The sequence below is a fragment of the Ochlerotatus camptorhynchus genome, unplaced genomic scaffold (genome assembly GCF_037179485.1).
Source record: "Ochlerotatus camptorhynchus isolate MF236.1 unplaced genomic scaffold, CSIRO-AGI_Acam_v1.1 ptg000099l, whole genome shotgun sequence".
NCBI lineage: Eukaryota > Metazoa > Arthropoda > Insecta > Diptera > Culicidae > Ochlerotatus > Ochlerotatus camptorhynchus.
The window spans coordinates 2,784,440-2,806,395 of record NW_027040589.1 but is presented as its reverse complement, the minus strand read 5'-3'; the positions used below and the strand labels follow the sequence as shown (position 1 = coordinate 2,806,395).

General features: G+C 43.3%; 2 protein-coding genes across 4 annotated transcripts in view; both read left to right on the top strand.

Annotated features, from left to right (window-relative positions):
* Window positions 1–21,956, top strand: part of GluClalpha (glycine receptor alpha 1) — a 313,027-nt gene that overhangs the window by 22,506 nt on the left and 268,565 nt on the right. The window lies entirely within an intron of this gene.
* The window catches only part of LOC135698974 (uncharacterized), a 330,343-nt gene continuing 309,722 nt past the window's right edge, over window positions 1,336–21,956 (top strand). Inside the window, exon 1 of the mRNA XM_065219145.1 lies at window positions 1,336–2,552. Within this exon, the coding sequence (XP_065075217.1) occupies window positions 1,405–2,415 (1,011 nt within the window). The 5' untranslated portion in view covers window positions 1,336–1,404 and the 3' untranslated portion in view covers window positions 2,416–2,552. The remainder of the gene's footprint in view (window positions 2,553–21,956) is intronic.

Below are 21,956 nucleotides of genomic sequence, written 5' to 3'. Positions count from 1 at the left end.
TCGTGCTTATATTAGTATAACATTTCCTCCCAACACTGAAAATCGTAAACCTCACGCATGAAGTAACAACACCAAGGGGTATTCAACTTTGCACACCTAAATCTGTGCCAAGAAATTTAGCAGTGCCGAGGTCCGTGTTGAAGTCCGTGCCGAAGTCCGTGCCGAAGTCCGTGCCGAAGTCCGTGCCGAAGTCCGTGCCGAAGTCCGTGCCGAAGTCCGTGCCGAAGTCCGTGCCGAAGTCCGTGCTGAAGTCCGTGCCGAAGTCCGTGCCGAAGTCCGTGCCGAAGTCCGTGCCAAAATTCGTGCCGAAGTCCGTGCCGAAGTCCGTGCCGAAGTCCGTGCCGAAGTCCGTGCCGAAGTCCGTGCCGAAGTCCGAGCCAAAGTCCGTGCCGAAAGCTGTGCCGATCGTTTCGAAGTGTATCAATCAAGGTGTCAATATCCCATGAGTTTGGTAATCCTGAAGTTAAACTATTTTGATTGTGTTTACATTTTCAATTTCTCTAATTCATGGCAAACATTAAGCTTCATTCTGCATGAAATTACACATTTCAAGCATAACTTTTCAAAAGGACGTAAGTCGCAAAAATAAACAAATTGATATTTTGTATCTAACCGAATATAAAATACATGCTTTTCCTACGAGTTAATGAAATTGTAATGCATTATGGAAAATATATTTAATGAACGCCCTATGTCACCTTATTTCATTGTTTTTAAAATTGTGTTGATACACCCTTTTATTGTCAACATGACTTAACTGTTAAAATTTGATTATAACACAAAAACTGCAGATACGCTCACAGTGAAGCGTCGTATGTGAAAAAAACAAAGCAACCACTATCAATCAGCAAATGCGTCAAGTTTGTATATTTGTTTTAGTATTTGCGGGAGCAAAATGTTTATTATTTCAAAAGTACGCTTATAAAATTGCACTTTAATCTTGACTTTAATATTGAACTTCAGATACAAATCTCACCAGCGCTTTCTTAATACGAAAAACACAAAACGTATAACATCTGACAGCAGATAATGCGGTGACCCTCTCATCTCCGCTTATAACATCGATTATTTCACAACTCTGGGTAGTTATGTATATAAACCAACCAACCGACAATTCCTCAATGCTTTTCGAGCTACCGACGTATCTTCACTGCAAAACAAAAACCGGTGTATCTGATTTGACGTATGTGAAAACCAGGGTTGCTTCCACTCACTTGCTATAAAAAAATATTATTCGGAATTATGCAATCATTAGATGCAATAACGCTAAAGGGTGTCCACGATGAAATTGCCACACTATGAAATTGCTCTAACTTTTTAACCGTTGGGTAGAATTTAATGAAAATTTGGGTGGATTTAGTTCATAGTGCATTATTTAAAGTCCTGTGATCAAAACTCGCGGAAATGGAGTCGAAAGAACAGCTCGTGCGTGATAAAATCTTGCGCACTCATCACGAGAACAAGGATCTCTCGCATCGTTCCATCGCTAAAACGTTGGGAATCGCGAATTCCACGGTGTCGCGAGTGATTAAGCGGTTCGAGGAACGCTTGACCACCGATCGGAAGCCCAGAAGTGAAGGAAAAAGTATTCCGTACAACACCAAAAATCACAACCGCGTAGTTGGGGCCTTCAACCGAAATCCGAACGCCTCCGTTAGGGATGTGGCTAAGAAGCTGCACCTAAGCCGAAGTTTTGTCCAGAAGGCCAAAACTAAGGCTGGGCTTCGAACGTTCAAGGTACAAAAGACCCCTAATCGCGACGAGAAGCAGAACAAGTCCGCCAAAACCCGTGCCAGGAAGTTGTACCTCAACATGCTGACGAAAGTTGAATGCTGCATCATGGACGACGAAACATATGTGAAGGCCGACTTCGAACAGATCCCCGGCAACCTGTTTTTCACGGCCAAGGATAAGTTCAGCGTTCCGGAGCATGTCCGCACTCAGAAGATATCCAAATTTGCGAAGAAATTCCTGGTTTGGCAAGCCATCTGCACGTGCGGGAAGCGGAGTGCACCTTTCGTGACCCAGGACACGATGAACGGACAGGTGTACATAAAAGAGTGCCTCCAGAAGCGGCTGCTTCCTCTCCTGAAGGCCCACAACGTCCCAACAATCTTCTGGCCGGATTTGGCCTCATGCCACTACTCCAAGGACGGGCTGAAGTGGTATGCGGACAATAAGGTCAATTTCGTGCCGAAAATGTTCAACCCTCCCAACACTCCGGAGCTCCGCCCCATCGAGAAGTACTGGGCGATTATGAAGCAGCACCTTCTTAAACGACCTAAGGTAGTGAAGACAGTCGAGGAACTGAAGAAAGTATGGGTTTACATGCAAAAAACGGTTGATTCACAGTTTGTGCAGAATCTTATGGCCGGGGTTAAGGCCAAGGTGCGGGCATTTGCGTATGGACTGTAAATAAAATACGAGTAAAATGGTAAAATGAAGTTTAATAGTTATTTCTCAATCCCTGAAAATTTGATGGCAATCGGATGAAAACTCGAATTTTGCGAATCAATTTTGTGTGTGGCAATTTCATCGTGGACACCCTTTATGTTGTACTTGTTAGTAACAAGACGAGGGAGTAAAGTATGTGTTTGACTGCTAAAACCTGTCAATTTCGCTTTGAAAGCGTCACAATCAGCGATCTTATAATTCGTGAGCATTCACTCAGAGTGAGCGCTCACGAGTCGTAAAATCTCTGATTGTGACGCACTGAAAGCAATATTGACAGATTTTATATGTCAAACATATACTTCATGACCTCTTCTTGTAACTTACAAGTACTTATAAGCATTATACTATATCATGATTTCATAATACCGAAAAACATTTTTTTATAGCAAGTGAGTGGAAGTAACCCTTCTGTCAAATAGACGAATCATGCAGGGTGTATGTAACAATCAAGGTGTGATACCGACGAATCAATCAGGGTGTATGTGAGTAGTACACAAGTAAAAGGTGTATGATTTTGTTTTATCAAAAGTCTTGTCCGTGTTTGCAAACTCGACATTTTTCACAATCCTCTTATACGCTATCGCTTTATCCAACTAATAGCACACACAGATTAAAAAAAATAGCATTAACTTTTAAATAGCATTTAATAATCTCATATAGACATTGCTATCCAATATTTCTAATTTCCTATCCAATGTTACATACGTCCTTTTGAAAAGTTATGCTTGATTTAGTTACCAGGTAAATCTTTGTCGTTGACAAAAAAATGAATGACAATGACAAATTTCAGCACTGACTGGGACTTGTATGGACATCCCTAAAAAGTCCTGTGGATTTCCCATCAAAGTTCATACCAATTGAAACCGATAACTGGCAAGGATAGCTGAGGAAAAATGCAGGGGAAAGCGAGAAAATTTTCGGGAATTTTCGCTACGAATCGGATATGATAAACTTTTGGTAGGTTGGTTTTGAAGAGATAAGAGATTCATGGTGCAGACATTACTCACAGAAGTCAACCTTAGCAACGATTGGCAAAACGTCAACTAGTTTTCAACGTGTGTTCTCAAAGTTCTGTGCAAAGTTATCCTGAATCGGATACAGGAGAAGATCGACGCGACTCTCCGACGGCAGCAGGCAGGATTCCGTGCCGGAAGATCTTGTGTGGACCATATTGTCACGCTCCGCATCATCCTGGAGCAGGTCAATGAATTCCAGGAGTCCCTTTATTTGGTATTCATTGACTACGAAAAAGTTTTCGACCGTCTCAATCACGATAATCTGTGGGGCGCCGTTTCAACGCAAGGGAGTCCCGGATAAAATCGTCAACCTCATCGAAGCGCAGTATGAGGCTTTCACGTGCAGAGTTCTGCATAACGGAGCCTTGTCCGACCCTATCCGGGTAGTCGCTGGTGTGAGACAAGGATGTATACTATCACCGCTACTGTTTCTCATCGTAATCGACGAGGTCATGGTAGGTGCAATTAACCGTGTACCAAACCGTGGGCTGCTTTGGTAGCCTATCACCATGGAGCATCTCAACGACTTCGATTTGGCTGATGATGTTGCTCTACTAGCACAACGGCGCTCTGATATGCAGAGTAAGCTTAATGGCCTAGCCGAACGCTCCTCTGCGGCGGGTCTCACCATCAACGTCAACAAGACCAAATCGTTGGATATCAGCACGGGCAACCCTTCCAACTTTACGGTAGCGGGGCAAGCAGTGGAGAAGGTTGAAAGTTTCCAATATCTTGGCAGCCAAATAGCGTCGGACGGCGGGACCAAGAGCGACATAGGTGCACGAATCAAGAAGGCTAGGGCTGCCTTTGCGAGTTTACGAAACGTATGGAGACCCTACCAGATAAGTCAACGCACCAAAATCCGAATTTTCAACTCGAACGTGAAATCTGTGTTGTTATACGCCAGCGAGACGTGGTGTGTATCAGCGGAGAACACTCAAAAGCTGCAGGTCTTCATCAACCGATGCCTGCGGTATATAATTCGTGCCTAGTGGCCTCACAACTTGATCTCGAATGCCGAGCTCCATCGTCGATGTCATCAGAAGCCGATAGCAACAGAAATTCGAGAGCAAAAGTGGAGGTGGGTCGGCCACACACTTCGACGGAGCGGAAACGAAATTTTGGAATCCGGCAGGACATCGCAGCAGAGGCAGACCCAGGGGCTCATGGCGGTGGCGCCTCAATAAGGAAATTAAGCAAGTCGATAGGAATCTGACCTGGGCCCAGGTCAAGGCAAAAGCGAGCAGCCGCACAGGATGGAAGTCTTTCACGTTGGCCCTTTGCACCGCTGGTGGTGCACAGGACCCTTAAGTAAGTTCTAAGGTGCCGAATACTGTACAATGCTGTGTTTCGGCACAGTGTGCAGAGTTGATTACCCCTTTTTTTCGTTGATTGGCTTTCCGTCGATCTTGTTTTCCGTGCTGAGCACCAATGCTACCGACGCCAGGAAGGCCGCTTCCACATCTGGACCCTACCTATCGACCCATCAACTCAAGAACCGGGGAGGCTTTACTTCCCTTCCTTCAGAGATGTTATTCCTCAGCACATCCCGGCGGCGCCTACTGGGATCGAACCCAGGCCTGCTGGGGTGAGAGGTAATCACACTTACCACTACACCACCGGCGCCGCTGTTGATTACCCCTCTAATAACACTCTTGTATTGAACAAAATATTAGAATACCTCATTTTCAGTAGGCTGTGAAATTTGGACGAAGAATTGAAACAAACAACTTCTGCCCCAGCGTGCGCCAATGTAATCGATCGATAGTACTCCCTATTCATTGATTTACTCATTCATTCAAACGCACATTGCAGTCCTCAAACACTCGGTTTGATAAACTGCTTCATCCGAAATGCTGAAGCGAAACGAATTTGATATACTCCACATTTTTACCATCTACCAAACCATCTATCGGTCTGCTCTATTTACACCCATCATCCAACTTCCCTTCATCATAAGAGCACGAAAACTAAAATAAATTGAATCAGCAACCGCGGGAAAACTCGGGAGACTGTTTGGCGGCCAGCCAACCACTACAACCCCATTTGCCGGAATGAATCGTAGAGGGCTACCGAGTTTCACATAAAGATAGTAGGGTCGTTTTTTTGGCCACTGCCTGCCTTTCATTCGCGAACTGGTGACGTCATGAAGCCGTGCAAGAAATCGACTTTCCCGACCAACGACGACGACGACGACACACCGCATGGTGACCGCATTTCAACGACTAGACCTGCTTCCCACCCGGCCAGCCAGACAGTCGCGGGAAAACGATTTTACGACGTTACGACGCGTGATCTTCACAGGAGGTGAGGAGGGGGGGCGGGACGATGGTGGAGGGAGGTGAGTCTTTGACACCCGTCAAACAATTCCCGGTGTAGAAAATTTGAAACTAGATAAACATCAAGACATAGATACAGATCAGACTAAGAGATAGGTGCGTGCAGCACGGACAACTTGTTAGGATTAGCAAGTGCTTGATCATTTGACTAAATACCGTTTTGAGTGACAGGCAGAGCCGGTGCTTTTCGTTCGTTTCTGTTTGTTGTGTGATTGCAATCGTAAATGATGTTCAAATGCGGTTTCCGGCTCTAATGCTTGTAGCGACAGCTGTTTTGGCTTAGGAAAGTGCGGTGTCACGAAAATCTTTATTTTCGAGTCGTCAGTTTGACGTGTTATCATGTTTGAAAATGAAACACAATTTTCGCACAATATAGATCTGAAATGATTTACTACCCGCTAAAATTTTCAAATTTTCATAGCTCGTAAAAGAAACACATCTTCTCGGAGTTGATTTACGCGGTGCTCACAAATATCAACTTTATTCCTACCACATTCATAATTAATGGAAAAGTTCAACGCTGCCTTCCAAAAACACGGCTCCGAGTAAATTGATTCCATCGAGCGCACTTGTGCAGGGTCAGTTATTTTTTGTGCAGTGGGAACGGTAGATGCAGCGAGGGATGCGAGGCAAAGAGGGCAAAACTAATGAGCAAACAAGTCGTGGCCAAAATGGTGAGGAATTTTTACGGTCGTTGGATCGTTGAATGCGGAGTGGGAAATTTATGGCCTGGTCCGTGTTGGTAGGGGCTGTATGAAAGTAATGAATGAGTTTTTCGGGGTGGATGAAACTAACCGGTCGTAGTAAGTGAGAGCAAAAGTTCACTCGTTGAGGGATTAATGGACGCATATAGGTTCCAAAGTAGTATGCTCATTAGAGTGATGCAAAATTTGTAATTTTCACTCCACAGTTGCTCAAAACAGCTCCAAATTGGGTCCAGATGATCCTCTCAAAATTTAAATTCATGTAAGGTACACTGGGGTAAGAAACGGAAGCCGTAACTGTATGCGTGGGTTATTGCTGTGATTATTTTTAACACTATAAATATTAACTGTCAACTCAAGTAGTTACAAACAGCTTAGCGTGGTCCTAAGCTTTGATTGTTTTAATGTTATATGAAATCTCCAACACACATTTTTTACGCATTGCTTCAATGTTTCCAAAAAAGTTGAATTTTATGTATTTTACCCATTTTGTAGAAAATGATGGAAATGATGTAGAAAAACCCGGTTACAAATGAAGTTACAAAAAATATCTTCTAAATTTCAAGCATTTCAACTTGCCCCACATGTTTACACCCTATGCGCCAAATCAAAATGAGTATAAGGGGGCAAGTTGAAATGGTAAATATCCCATTCTCAATACAAAAAATCACTGAAGGATAGCTTGAGCTTGAGCTTGATTGACCGCCCACGGTTGCTACTCTGTTACTGCCAGATCAGCTGTAATTACACAGAGAACCAATAGACATCCTCAATGTGTAAAAACTGGTGATCTTAAATTAGGCAATACCAGCGCCGGCCGCGCCCGAACACAGGTCAAGAAAGGAATGGGAAGGATTGTGTTGACATGACACTCGCTTTGATGGAAGCCGAGAACACCTCTGCACTTCCACGAGGAATCACTGGGATGTTGGATAAGAGGGTTGGGTTTGCAGCAGGGTTCGTTTTGGTAAACGATAAGCTGAATTGATGTCCTACCCATCATATAACGCGAAGGAGATTGGGACTAAACCCACGGTCTTCTGCTCAGTAAGCAAAAACGTTTGCCACTAGGTAGACGAGCACCTTTTTAATCACCGAGTTGCTGTTATTACCATGTAGTCATATTAACAAATAAAACGATTGCCGAATCTTGAATGTGGATGGGCCTGAGATTAGACTCATGATGTTCTGCTCAGTAAGCAAAAACGGTTGCTCTAAGGCCACCGAGCCCCTCATATCACATAATACCGTTGCTCAAATTTGTGTATCCATTCAAACCCGGAACCAACGACAACAACGAGTTTCGCAAAATACGCGATTTTACCATAAATCTCTTTGATATGTAAGGACCTGGGACCGCGTTTTTCTGCTCAGTAAGCAGGCCACTGTAACCGACGATCTTTCAAATCCGAAAACTAAAAACTACGAAAAAGTACTTAGGCCTTCATTAAGTTCCACTTTCACGCGACGTTCAAGACAGGGTCCTATCCAGGATTACATCTGAAAAATCCAAATCTGGCCAACGCCTACCTAAACCTGTTTTAATCAACCTGAAATGACTAACGAATGGAAGACTTTGACTACCCAGCCATGCAATAGTCTCATTCCGTGCCTTATGGCAACTTGATGATTCTATTGCGCTCATCTTCTGGCACCACCCAGGGGAGACTTGGTCCTGTACCCAATGCTTAACTTATCTCCATTCCACTCAGCTACTCGCAATTTCTTGTGATATAGTGGGCGGAATATTATTATATGAGACAATTCAATGCAGACGTCTTTCCAAATTTGGCAGATCGACAGGTAATCGGTGAGTTACCACGATAGTTGCTCGACAACTCGACAACGTCCCATCGTTAACGCCTGCTATGAGAATTCCCCATTGCAGACGCCAACGAAATGACGTCATCGAGCTATCGATCAACTACCCTGGTTATCGCCTGGTACCTTATAGCACGATGCTAAGAGGCGAACCGGAAGAATCGATGAGCTACCTCTCCCCCTCATTTAAGAAATCACTGAAGGATAGACAAGAAACAGCGATGGGTGCATTTAAATAAACTACAGTGTTAAGAAAACATGAAAGTATTATGTTTACCAAAGAAAAGGGAGGTCTTAAGAGTTATCTTAAGTATAAAAAATATTTTTATAATAAATAAATAATATAAATCAACATTAACAACAATCCATTAATTATGAATGTGGTAGGAATAAAATTGAGAGACATAATTTTGAGACGTGTTCCTAATAATGGCCTACGAACTTTATTTGATAACTTTGTTGACGATGACTCTGCAGCTATTCACTCCTATAGGAAAATGCCATAAGCAAATGTCGAATTTTGTGAACCACAGCGGTTCGGTTTTTTATCCTTTTACTCCACTGAAAAATCCCGTAGGCAAAATGTTAATCTTAGCGTGAACGGAGGGGTCGCCACGGTACACACGCTATTTCTAAGCAACCCAAATTTGAGAAGGATCTACTCACATTCGACAAAAGTCGGGTTAGGTAAACAATGTTTAGGCTAACAAGATGACGAATGGAAAACATCGACCTGAATCCGAACAAAGTTGTTCATTTGTCATCTTGTCAGTTCCAACTTTGTTTGTTCAATTTAGTGTAGTGTAGGATATGAGTAGATCCTACTCAAATTTGGGTTGTTTAGAAATAGCGTGCAGCCAATCCTCCAATCAAAACAAACTTCACGGCAAATGAGACCAACTCATATTTGAGTACCGTTTACTCAAACTCGCAAAAGCGTCACTCGTAGAATGTTTAAATTTTTATCATACTTACCTTACCAAACATGCTAAGGCCTAGTTGTCCTCTGCTCTCCGAAGAAGTCGTCTCCACTCAACTCGACCCATGGCTACACTTCGCCAGCCTCGTAGTCTGCGAAGAGTCCGCGGGTTGCCTTCTACTTGGTTGATTCACCTTGCCCGCTGCGCGCCTCTTCTTCTTGTTCCTGTGGGGTCGCTTTCTAGAACCATTTTCACTGGGTCGTTGTGCGGCATTCTTACGACGTGCCCAGCCCACCGTAGTCGCCCAATTTTTGCAATGTGGACGATGGATGGTTCTCCCAGCAGCTGGTGCAATTCGTGGTTCATTCGTCTCCTCCTCGTGCCGTCATCCATCTGTACTCCACCGTAGATGGTACGCAACACCTTCCGTTCGAAAACACCAAGGGCGCGTTGGTCCTCCACGAGCATAGTCCAGGTCTCGTGGCCGTAGAGGACTAATCAGCGGCTTGTAGACAGTCAACTACGTGCGGCGGCGAATTTTATTCGACCGGAGCTTCCTCCGGAGTTCAAAGTAGGCACGATTCCCTGCCATAATGCGTCTTTGAATTTCTCTGCTGGTATCATTTTCGACGGTCACCAGTGAGTCCAAATACACGAACTCATCGACCACCTCGATTTCGTAACCGTAGATCAGAATTAGGGGTGGGAGGCTAACATTGTCTTCCCTAGAACTTTTTCCTTTCATGTATTTTGTCTTTGATGCGTTGATGGCAAGTCCAATCCGTCTAGCTTCAGCCTTCAGTCTGATGTACGTTTCCGCCATCATCTCAAAGTTCCGTGCCATGATGTCAATGTCATCGGCGAAGCCAAGAAGCTGGATGGACTTCCTGAAGATCGTGCCACTCGTGTCTATCCCAGCTCTTCTGATCACACCTTCTAACGCGATGTTAAACAGCAGACACGAAAGTCCATCACCTTGCCGTAACCCCCTTCGAGATTCAAAGGGACTCGAGAGTATCCCCGATACTCAAACAACGCACATCCAGTGCTGAGATTTGTCATTGTCATTGACAGACTTTTGCGCGATATTGACAATATTGTTCATCACATAGTCACTGACAGACTTTATTCTCAAAAAAACCTTCGGCAAAATATCATTAATTTTTCGTCAATGACAAAGATTCACCTGGTAACAAAAAGTGTAATTTCGTGCATTCTGTATCACATTATTGTTATCCAAGTAGTTCAGGACGTAGATGCTTGTTTACTTTAACGGCTCCGTGTAATTGTGTTGCTCAAGTCATCTAATTTCGTTACAAATTTAGTTAAAACAAATCTACACATCACTGCACAGTGGTCCAGTATGCAGATTTAGGTGGAATCATATGTTTTGAGACTGAAATTGAAACTTTAGACTAAAAGTCTCTTCTACAAAGTTATTCCGGCCAATTTAAGAGATACAAAAAAGATGTTTTCAACAAAGTTGCTTGAAACTAGCTCAGCTAGGTATAACTTTGCCGAAAAATGTATACCTTAATTTATTCAAACAAAAAAGTTAGATTTTTGATTTTGAATCTGCATTCTGGACCACTGTGCATTGTCATTGACAATTGACATGGTTTGCCTTGACTGTGACTGTTAGCTCAAATGAGTGACCAAAGCAAAATTGTCAATATCCCGTGTATTGTCGAGATTTTGCAGCACTGCGCACATCACTTGATCCATCGTCTCCTTGACCAATCGCGTCAGTTTATCCGGAAATCCGTACTCGTGCATAATCTGCCATAGCTGATCTCGATCGATGCGGATTTGAAATCGATGAACAAATGATGTGTGGGCACGTTGTATTCGTGGCATTTCTGCAGAACCTGAGAAATTTGGTCCGCGGTAGCGCGGACACCCATGAATCCCGCCTGGTATTGCCCCACGAACTCTCTTGCAAATGGTAACAGACGGCATAGAATTTGGGAGAGTACCTTGTAGGCGGCGCTCAGCAGTAGGATCACGCGGTAGTTGCAGCAATCCAAATTGTCGCCCTTTTTGTATATTGGACATACGACACCTTCCATCCACTCCTCTGGTAATATCTCCTCCTCCCAAATATTGGCAATTACCCAGTGCAGTGCTCTATCCAGTGCTTCACCACCGTATTTTAATAGCGATGCTAATTTCATTGCTATAACGACGACCCAATAAACAATTGAGAGCTCTTATAAAACACCTGAGTTGATCAAACGTTGAATAATAGCTTCCAGAGTTGTACAAGAATGTAGTTGTATTGCCTTTTTGGTTAGAAGCTTCAAAAGCTGCTTGGAGCACTCTTAAATGATTGTTTACGTTCGGTTTAACTATATGCTTTATAAGACCTACGATAACTTTTATAGCACCTTTGTTAAACTGATTTACTAGAGCTATATAGTACGTGGAATAAACGCATCAAAATAAACCATTGGGAGCTCTTATACAACACCTGAGTTGATCAAACGTTGAATAATAGCTTCCAAAGTTGAACAAGAATGTAGTTGTATTGCCATTTGGTTAAAAGCTTCAAAAGCTGCTTGGAGCACTCTTAAATGATTGTTTACGTTCGACCAACCACCAACCACAATTTTGTTGCTAAAAATAGCACAAGTGATAGGCACGTTTATATGACCATAAGGCAATGATTATTCGACTGCAAGAGAAGTCACTCAAGATGAGCTTCATATACTTCTCTCATATGATCAAAATATGTATTCAAGAATAGAGCAGATGGAAACAGAAGCGGCTGGCAATCCGGGATCATGAGTTCGAATCTTGCTTCGAGAAACCCTCGGTTGGAGTAGAGGTAAATTATATATAGGTGTTATTAATAAATGCAAACATTAATTTAAGACATATATCATATAATCAACGATAACATTTCTAGATAAATTCTCTGAATTAATGATTAGAGAGATTAATTGAAAGAATATCAATCAAAGATTAAACAGATGCTTGTTACTATTTCCTCGATGATCACAGAATGTGAATTATGGCATAATTACATATTTTTTCAATGTGCACAAATAAGTTAAATTAATAAAAACTGTACAAGCAATTATTTTGGCGTACCACGACAATTGTTAAACTAATTTTAATCTGTGAATATTGTGAGTACTTACACAACTGTTATTAAGGAGTCATTGAAAAGTGCTATAAACGCTTTTCACCGCTTGCTGTATAGTGATTATTTAGGAGTCATAAAAGAGTGTAACAAACGCCTCTCAGGTTCAATCTCTAATACATTTCGAAGCAGCTGTCAGGAAGTGTCTACAAACGTTGTATAAGAGCTTTCACCAAAATAATAAAGCTTGAGTTTAAATATGTATCTATAAACGTTGTATAAAAGTTGCTTCTATCCGGTTGTTAAGGAGTCATTAAAAAGTGCTATAAACGCTTTTCACCGCTTGCTGTACAATGATTATTTAGGAGTCATAAAAGAGTGCAACAAACGCTTCTCAGGTTTCCTCTCTACTAAATTTCAAAGCAGCTGTCAAGAAGTGTCTACAAACGTTGTATAAGAGCTTTCACCAAAATAATAAAGCTTGAGTTTAAATATGTACCTATAAACGTTGTATAAAGGTTGCTTCTACTCCTATACCGCGTATACATATAATGCTGTAGTTGAACAGGTTCTCCAAACCAGTGTAAACAAGAGTTTTACAGAAGTTGTAATAAACAAATTGTACAGTTATTATTCAGCATGCAGTTGAATAAAATCATAATTGAAGCGTTTCTTCAACAAGAAATTGATTTTGGGTAAACGTTTTACTGAATACGTTAGACAACACCTTTTTGTTGCAGTTGTATAGGTTCTCCAAACCAGTGTAAACAAGGGTTTTATAAAAGTTGTGGTGAACACATTGTGCAATTATTATTCAACATGCAGCTGAACAAAATCAAAACGAAAGCGTTTCTTCAACTGGAAATTGTTACTTGGGGACTGAATTAAAGGGCTTAGAAGCAGAGGGGTGAACGTCAATTCTCTTCATTGATTTCCTTTTCGGATGCCCATAGCTTCACTGACCTATTTCACACTATTTCTGCTATGCTCTTCTATCATCCAGAACAACAAACGTATCAATGAATGTGTTTACCGTCGAGTTATTAACGAAACAGATAGTCGATGAAGACAATCGATCAAAATCACTTGCACCTCTGCTTCCAAGTGCGGTTACAAGATTACAACTCTGGAGAGCATTTTGTGTGGTCGTTGAGGGCGTTTAGTTCTGAATATGGCGATGAGTGTGCAAAATGTTACACAATTGCATCCTCCCTATTTGCACACGCCCGAAGATCGGAGGCAAATGCCACTTCGACTTGTTTCGTCTACTAACGATTCTCTGATGACTGTGTTGGGGAAGCAGCATATGCATGTACGTAATTAGTGGTTATTTCGATACCATTTTTCAATAATTTTTTGTTAACAATCAACAGTCAAAAACATTGTTAATAATTTCCAATCGATTGGCGAAAAATTATTGAAATCGGTCCAGGGGCAGCTGAGTTGTTAACGTTCAAAACTTTCATAATTTCGTTACATGTTCCATTTTCGGGTTTCACAAAGTGTACCCCCATATAGAAATTACAGACGTAGTCATACGTCAAAAACGAATCTCTGCCTTGAGATAACATCATTTTGAAAATAATGTTTCTAAATTAGACCCAAGATCCAGACTAATTTCGAAGCTCAAACAATTTTGAAAAAAAAAAACTCAAAAGCCTATTCCAGTGTTTTAAAGAAGCCGGTAAAATTTTGATCACAGATTTGGAAAAGCTCAGAAACTTGATGAGCCATTCGATAGTTCCCATAATTTCAGCTTAGGTCTTACTAGTCCTATTGATAATCAGCTTGCTCGGGAAATTTTCATTCACAGAGAGTATCTTGTCTTTCTTGGTAAAATTATTAGTAGATGTACTAGTTTGGAATTGGCGATTTTTTTTAAATAGACACTTCAACGCTCTTGGGTCATTTGTGGGTGTGAGATTTGAACGCCGGAGTCGCCCCCGATCTTTTTGTAGACGCTAACGTCTACTTCTCAAGGCTTCCTATTTCATCAGTTTTACATCTATTATGGTGGATTCCGTCCTGAGCGATATTTCACGCACGGGGCGAGATTTAGCGAAGGTACGAGAGGGAGAAAAGTACTAGTTGTTTCTCCCGTGGCATTGCAAATTTAGCTCCGCTCCGTTAATGCACACACGTGAATACACCATTAGTTTTGAGAAATACTTCAATATTTTCGTTGATATTTAGAAATATTAGATGATGCTTTCAAATATATCTTAGTTGTCTCGCCCCTTGATGTGGCCTTCATAATTATCTTCACACAAAAAAAAACTCAAGTGCTCTCACAACTTGCAGGGACACGCAATCTGCTACCACAGCTCCTAGGTGAATTCTGCAAAGCATTGTATTTCGTATAAAAATTGAATCCATAAGCACAGTGTCCCATCTGATCCAATATGCTTGGGTCTGTTATCTTTCAATTTTCCCGGAAGCTTTCAAATAACCTTGCTTGGTCAATATTTCCCGTTACTTATATTTCGAATGGTTCTATATCTTCCAGGTCAGAAATTTCATGAAAAGAAACTCTTTCTCTCTCCCCCTCCTCAACATTATTCTTCATTCAATAGCATCTTCTGCGGCTGGTGCAGTTTCACATAGAACTGAGAATACATATTCAAGTAAAGGGAACGATATGAAGGGTACGCGGAAATGTGCTCTGAATAAAAATAAAATAAAACAGCAACCGGAAGTTGTCTTAATGGAGATAGCAAATTGAATCTACCCGCAGCCCGAAGGAGATTGGTGAGCACCATCCAGAAAAGAGCACGGGTTTCTAGCGTTCGCTAGCGAACAACTAGGGAAATATTATTATAACAACCTGCGCAGTCCGGACGGTAGATGGAAGGTGCTCCGTTTTTATTTATTTTCGTGTAGCGCTTAGGTATAACTTTTTCGATACAAATCCTGCTTTTACGATGCACTTCCTCCTGTACCGGTTCGGTTAATGGGGGAGGAACTGAATTGGTGCTAAATTTGGAATTTCTGTCTATTCCTGGAGGCATAAGGTCGCACGGGAAGTGTTGCCAGCATGAGTTGAAAAGGTACTCAGTGACTTTTAATAATATTTGAGTAAAATTTTACTCAGTCTAGGAGTGACCTAGGTTTTTTTCGAGTTTGAGTAAATGAAATTCAAACAGGAGTCCGACTCAACGGCCGTGTATTCCTCCTACTACAATTTTCCCAAACAGACAGGAGAATGGAGCCGACGATGGCGATGAAATTTCACACCAATCTCGTGCACTCGTGCAGACTGAGAACTAGGAGGAGGTGGAGGTCAAAGGGTTGACGATGGTTGGTGGAGTAACTGAAAGCTCTTTCGTTCCGTATATAGCAAAAGCAAAACGGACGGTTTCATTGAAAGCAGCAGAGATGCTATCAGAAAAAAAAAATGATCTCAGACGTTCGAGGAAAATGAATGCTTGCTTGGTCCTAAAATAAACTTCCTTTACCGAAACCGGACTGCAGATGAATGCATACCAGCGATAGTGACATTGACAAAATGGATCTGGAAGCTTCTGTTGATGTTTCAAATTCTGATGGATTCTTACGGCAAAATGAAAGTCGAGCGGAAGCTGACCTCATTAGAATCAATCTGACGCTATTTTCACTCCATTAGGATTGATTACCTTTTTGCAATACAATGGCCTGGGCTCGGGCCTGGGTGGGTGGTGGTTTTTCAAAGGAAATGAATTGTGAGTGATTGACAGTTGATAAACAATGATCTTCCACGTAGAACTGGCTGCAGGCCCTGGATAATGGATTTGAACAAAGTGAAATATGGTTAGCGTTGGGTTTCACTGGGAAAAGTTCATAACACAATAAACAAGTCAATTTATAAAGTGATTGGTTGAAAATGGCTGTCGGAATCTAAACTGTTTATCAAATTTTGTTTGTTCAATTATAACAGCTGCCAATGCTCCTTCAATTAATTGAAATACTGATTTGTTGATACATCAAAGTTCAACGCAAGAGTATTAATTACCGATGGTTTAAAATTTCGATATTTAGCTCTCAGCGTTAATTAGTCAATCGGAAAATTGGGTGGCTAGTGTTAGCATTAAGACCTGCTTAACGAGTCAGCAAGCCGTGTGTGCAGCCGCTCGTTATAAGCGTAACAGTTCATTGCTGGTAAACAGAGCTCTCTAATGTTCCGGTAGGGCTCAAAAAGGACACTTGCCATGACTCTCTCCGATTCCCGTTCTGCAGAAAAAGCAAACGAAGTCGAGTATGAGAGGAAACGGGCGCTTTTTATTTGCTTCCAGGGATCTCTCGATTGATTTTAGGCCAATTTTAGTTCTTGAAGTAGCATTCGCTTTGGAAATGGTGCTATCCCAAGTAACCAAAATTTCCGCATTCAACGATTAAAATCACTTCCAAGTTCCGTAAAGTTCAAATAAAGTTCCGACCGAACCTTCAAGTTCCTTAAAGTTCCAACAGAACTTTAAAGTTCCATAAAGTTCGAATAAAGTCCCGACAGAACTTTCAAGTTCCATAAAGTTCAAATAAAGTTCCGACAGAACTTTCTAGCCACATGAAGCAATCCACACAAGTCTTTATTAGTAACAAAATTTAATGTACGTAAATTTTAAATGATCAGTGGCTCGAATAAATCATAATTCTTATATTTATGCAGTGCATTAACATTCTATCCAAACATAAAAAAAAATAAAAAGTAATTTCCTGGATTCGAACCCGTTTATTCGGCATGCGATCTACGAACGCTAACCACTGTGTTGGAATACACCAATTTAAAATTCATCAAGGTGTTGTGCGGGCAAACACCAATTTAAAATTCATCAAGGTGTTGTGTTTCGTATTCAAGTCAGTCAGCTGGCACTGAAAACTCCAACAGTAGGCGGGGCAACAGCTCACTTTATTATATCCCAGATGACGCAGCGGTTCGTGTTGGGGCTCTCACGCAGAAGGACTGGGTTTAATTCTTCACGCAGCTCCACTTCTACTACTAATGCTGATAAATCAATACACATTAATACCTGCCTTTAGAAATAACTTTCATAAAAGTGCGAACTAAACATAGAATTGGTGTAGAGGACAAAAACCTGTTTTAATTTATTTTCTAAAAGTTCCGTTCAAGTTCCGCCAGAAGCTGCTTAGAATGCTCTTCAATTATGATACCGGAACTTTCAAGTTCTTATAACGACTTAAAAACGAGGCTGCTTAGAATTCTATAGACCACCACCAACCAAGCTGCTTAAACCAAAAATAGCCTTTATCAGAACTTTTGGTTACTTGGGATGTATTAACTAACCATATCCGACAATAGCAAAGTGAAGAGGTGCGACGCGAACACTGGCGCGGTAACCATAGTACGGTGATAGAGGAAATGCTTCACCAAACCCGAGCGTCTGTTCACCATGGAGGTGCGGCTCAAAACGGCGTCTGTTCTCCATGTTAGGAGCGGCTGATCACCGTCCTAGTGCCAGCGTGGAACTCTAAACAGAGCTGTGCACGATGGTCCCCCGGCGAGACAGGGGGTTGGGGCAGGCCCAACAAGCCGCCCTGGAAAAAAAACAAAGTTGCAAATACCGAAGAAAGAAATACGGATCGGAACAATCGGCACAGACCTACGCAACGAAATAAGGACTACGATTGGAAACTCGGAACATGGAACTGCAAATCGTTCGGCTTCCCGGGTTGCGATAGGTTAATCTATGACGAACTTCAACCACGCAACTTCGAAGTCGTAGCACTGCAGGAACTTTACTGGACGGGACAAAAGGTATGGAAAAGCGGGCATCGAGCGGCTACTTTCTACCAGAGCTGTGGCACCACCAACGAGCTGGGAAACGGCTTTGTAGTGCTGGGTAAGATGCGCCAACGCGTGATTGGTTGGCAGCCGATCAACGCGAGGATGGGCAAGTTGAGGATTCAGGGCCGTTTCTTCAACTACAGCATCATCAACGTGCACTGCCCACACGAAGGGAGACCCGACGACGAGAAAGAAGCGTTCTATAGAGCTTTTTGACGTTTAATCGGCGCACACTAATGCACCATTTAAATTCAAGGAGTGCGAGCAAGAGGGAAACAGATTAGTGGGAAAACAAACCATCCATTCATCTCTGTGTGCTAGATAGAGAAAGACGATTAAACGTCAAAAAGGTCTATGCGCAGCTGGAGCAGGTTGTGGTAGATAGAATTGGTGTGAAATAATAATGCTTAAAAAAAATTAAAATTAAGTCAAGTAATTAAACGCTTAATTTGATTACACCCAAATAAGCGTGAATGTGAATAAAATCTAACGATCATTGCTTTGTGAGCGCAAATCCCGAGACAGCTATCAGCGCTGTGTAAAAGGGGGAACATGCTTTGGGTATAAATATGGGATACCTAAGCTTGCAAAGGACATTCTTGTGACGAACGTTGAAAACGAGGGACGAGCAGCAGCAGTAGTAGCAGTAGCAGTAGCAGCAGTAGCAGTAGCAGCAGTAGCAGTAGCAGCAGTAGCAGTAGCAGCAGTAGCAGCAGCCGCAGGAACAACATCAGCGGCATAGTAGCCGTGACCGAGGCTGGAAACCTCGGTCCGGTGAAAACGTTGAAGACGACGGACGAGCAGCAGTAGCAGTAGCAGCAGCAGCAGCAGGAACAACATCAGCGGCATAGTAGCCGTGACCGAGGCTGGAAACCTCGGTCCGGTGAAAACGTTGAAGACGACGGACGAGCAGCAGCAGTAGCAGCAGCAGCAGGAACAGCATCAGCTGCAGTGAAGCATAGCAGCCGAGATTCGTGTAGCCGTGACCGAGGCTGGAAACCTCGGTCCGGTCACGACACAGGTGTACGACGGCTGTTCACAATGGGACGTTAAAATCGTCATCGGCGACATGAACGCTCAGGTAGGACGGGAGGCAATGTCTAGACCGGCAATCGGGCCAAACAGCCTGCATGCCGTATCGAACGACAACGGCCAACGATGCGTGAACTTTGCAGCCTCTCGGGGTATGGTAGTTCGAAGTACCTTTTTCCCCCACAAGGATATCCACAAAGCCACCTGGAGATCACCTGACCAACACACAGAAAACCAAATCGATCACGTTCTAATCGACGGGAAATTCTTCTCCGACATTATCAACGTCCGCACGTACCGCAGTGCGAACATAGATTCGGACCACTACCTAGTTGCAGTATGCATGCGCTCAAAACTCTCGACGGTGCATAACACACGTCGAAGTCGAACGCCGCGACCCAACATTGAGCAACTACGGGACGCCGGAGTTGCCCAGGACTACGCGCAGGACTGGAAGTTGCACTACCCACGGAAGAGAAGCTTGGCGCAGCTTCTCTTGGTAGGTAGGCCATAGGTAGTACTGCTGCAGCGGCACTAGGTACTGCGATCCCGGACCGAAAAAATGACTGGTTTGACGGCGAATGCAAACTGTTAGTAGAGGAGAAGAATGCAGCACGGGCGAGAATGCTGCAACACCGCACGAGATTGAATGTGGAGCGATACAGATAAAACTCGGTTTTCCGAAGAAAGAAGCGTCAGCAGGAAGACCGAGATCGTGAGGCGATGGAAAATCTGTACCGCGTAAACGACACACGGAAGTTCTACGAGATGCTAAGGCTACGTGCCGCAAGCCGATATGTGCAAGGACTTGGACGATAACCTTCTCATGAACGAGTGTGAGGTGATTGAGAGGTGGAAGCAGTACTATGACGAGCACCTCAACGGTGAAGCAGCAGAAAACGAAGGTGGCACGGCAACATACCTTGGAGCACGCGCAGAAGACGACAGGCTACCGGCCCTATGATCTTCAAGAAGTTGAGGAGGAGATCGGTCGGCTGAAGAACAACAAAGCAACTGGTGTAGATCAACTACCAAGTGAGCTATTAAAATACGGTGGTGAAGCACTGGCTAGAGCGCTGCACTGGGTAATTGCCAGGATTTGGGAGGAGGAGATATTACGGGAGGAGTGGATGGAAGGTGTCGTATGCCCAATCTACAAAAAGGGCGACAAGTTGGTTTGCTGCAACTACCGCGCGATCACACTGCTGAGCGCCGCCTACAAGGTACTGTTCCAAATTCTATGCCGCCGCCTGCCGCCATTTGCAAGAGAGTTCGTGGGGCAATACCAGGCGGGATTCATGGGTGCCCGCGCTACCACGGACCAAATTTTCGCGATTCGGCAGGTTCTGCAGAAATGCCGCGAATACAACGTGCCCACACATCATTTGTTCATCGATTTCAAATCCGCATACGACACAATCGATCGAGATCAGCTATGCACGAGTACGGATTTCCGGACAAACTGACGCGATTGGTCAAGGCGACGATGGATCGAGTGATGTGCGTTGTTCGAGTATCGGGGACACTCTCGAGTCCCTTTGAATCTCGAAGGGGGTTACGGCAGGGTGATGGACTTTCGTGTCTGCTATTCAACATCGCGTTAGAAGGTGTGATCAGAAGAGCTGGGATAGATACGAGTGGCGCGATCTTCAGGAAGTCCATCCAGCTTCTTGGCTTCGCCGATGACATTGATATCATGGCACGGAACTTTGAGACGATGGCGGAAACGTACATCAGACTGAAGGCTGAAGCTAGACGGATTGGACTTGCCATCAACGCATCAAAGACAAAATACATGAAAACAAGAGGTTCTAAGGAAGACAATGTTAGCCTCGCACCCCGAGTTCAGATTGACGGTGACGAAATCGAGATGGTCGATGAGTTCGTGTATTTGGGCTCACTGGTGACCGCCGAAAATGATACCAGCAGAGAAATTCAAAGACGCATTATGGCAGATAATCGTGCCTACTTTGGACTCCGGAGGACGCTCCGGTCGAATAAAATTCGCCGCCGCACGAAGTTGACTGTCTACAAGACACTGATTAGACCAGTGGTCCTCTATGGCAACGAGACCTGGACTATGCTCGTGGAGGACCAACGCGCCCTTGGTGTTTTCGAACGGAAGGTGTTGCGTACCATCTACGGTGGAGTACAGATGGATGACGGAACGTGGAGGAGGCGAATGAACCACGAATTGCACCAGCTGCTGGGAGAACCATCCATCGTCCACATTGCAAAAATTGGGTGACTATGGTGGGCTGGGCACGTCGTAAGAATGCCGCACGACAACCCAGTGAAAATGGTTCTAGAAAGTGACCCAACAGGAACAAGAAGAAGAGGCGCGCAGCGGGCAAGGTGGATCGACCAAGTAGAAGGTGTCCTGCGGACCCTTAGCAGACTACGAGGCTGGGTCGAGTAGAGTGGAGACGACTTCTTCGGACAGCAGAGGACAACAAGGCCTTAGCCTGATTGGTAAGGTAAGTAAGCTGATCGTAGATCACAATAAAGTCCTCTGGATATTTTTCAAGGCTTCAGGTTGATCAAGTATTATTGTGAGAATATTCTCCCAAAACTATACGTTGGTCAGAAAGTATTCAAAAGATCTCCAGCTAATCGAATATTTCAGTGAAGTCGTGTATCAATCGTCAATTGGATCAAGTTTTATTCTGAACTATCCGATTTTGGTTACATTATTCATATTCAACATATTCAGGAAGAAGCTTAAAATATGAAGTCAAAAACTTCATTTATTTAACAAAAAAAACTTCATTTACCAGCTTACAATTTAAAAAAAATCCATCGGAAGCCT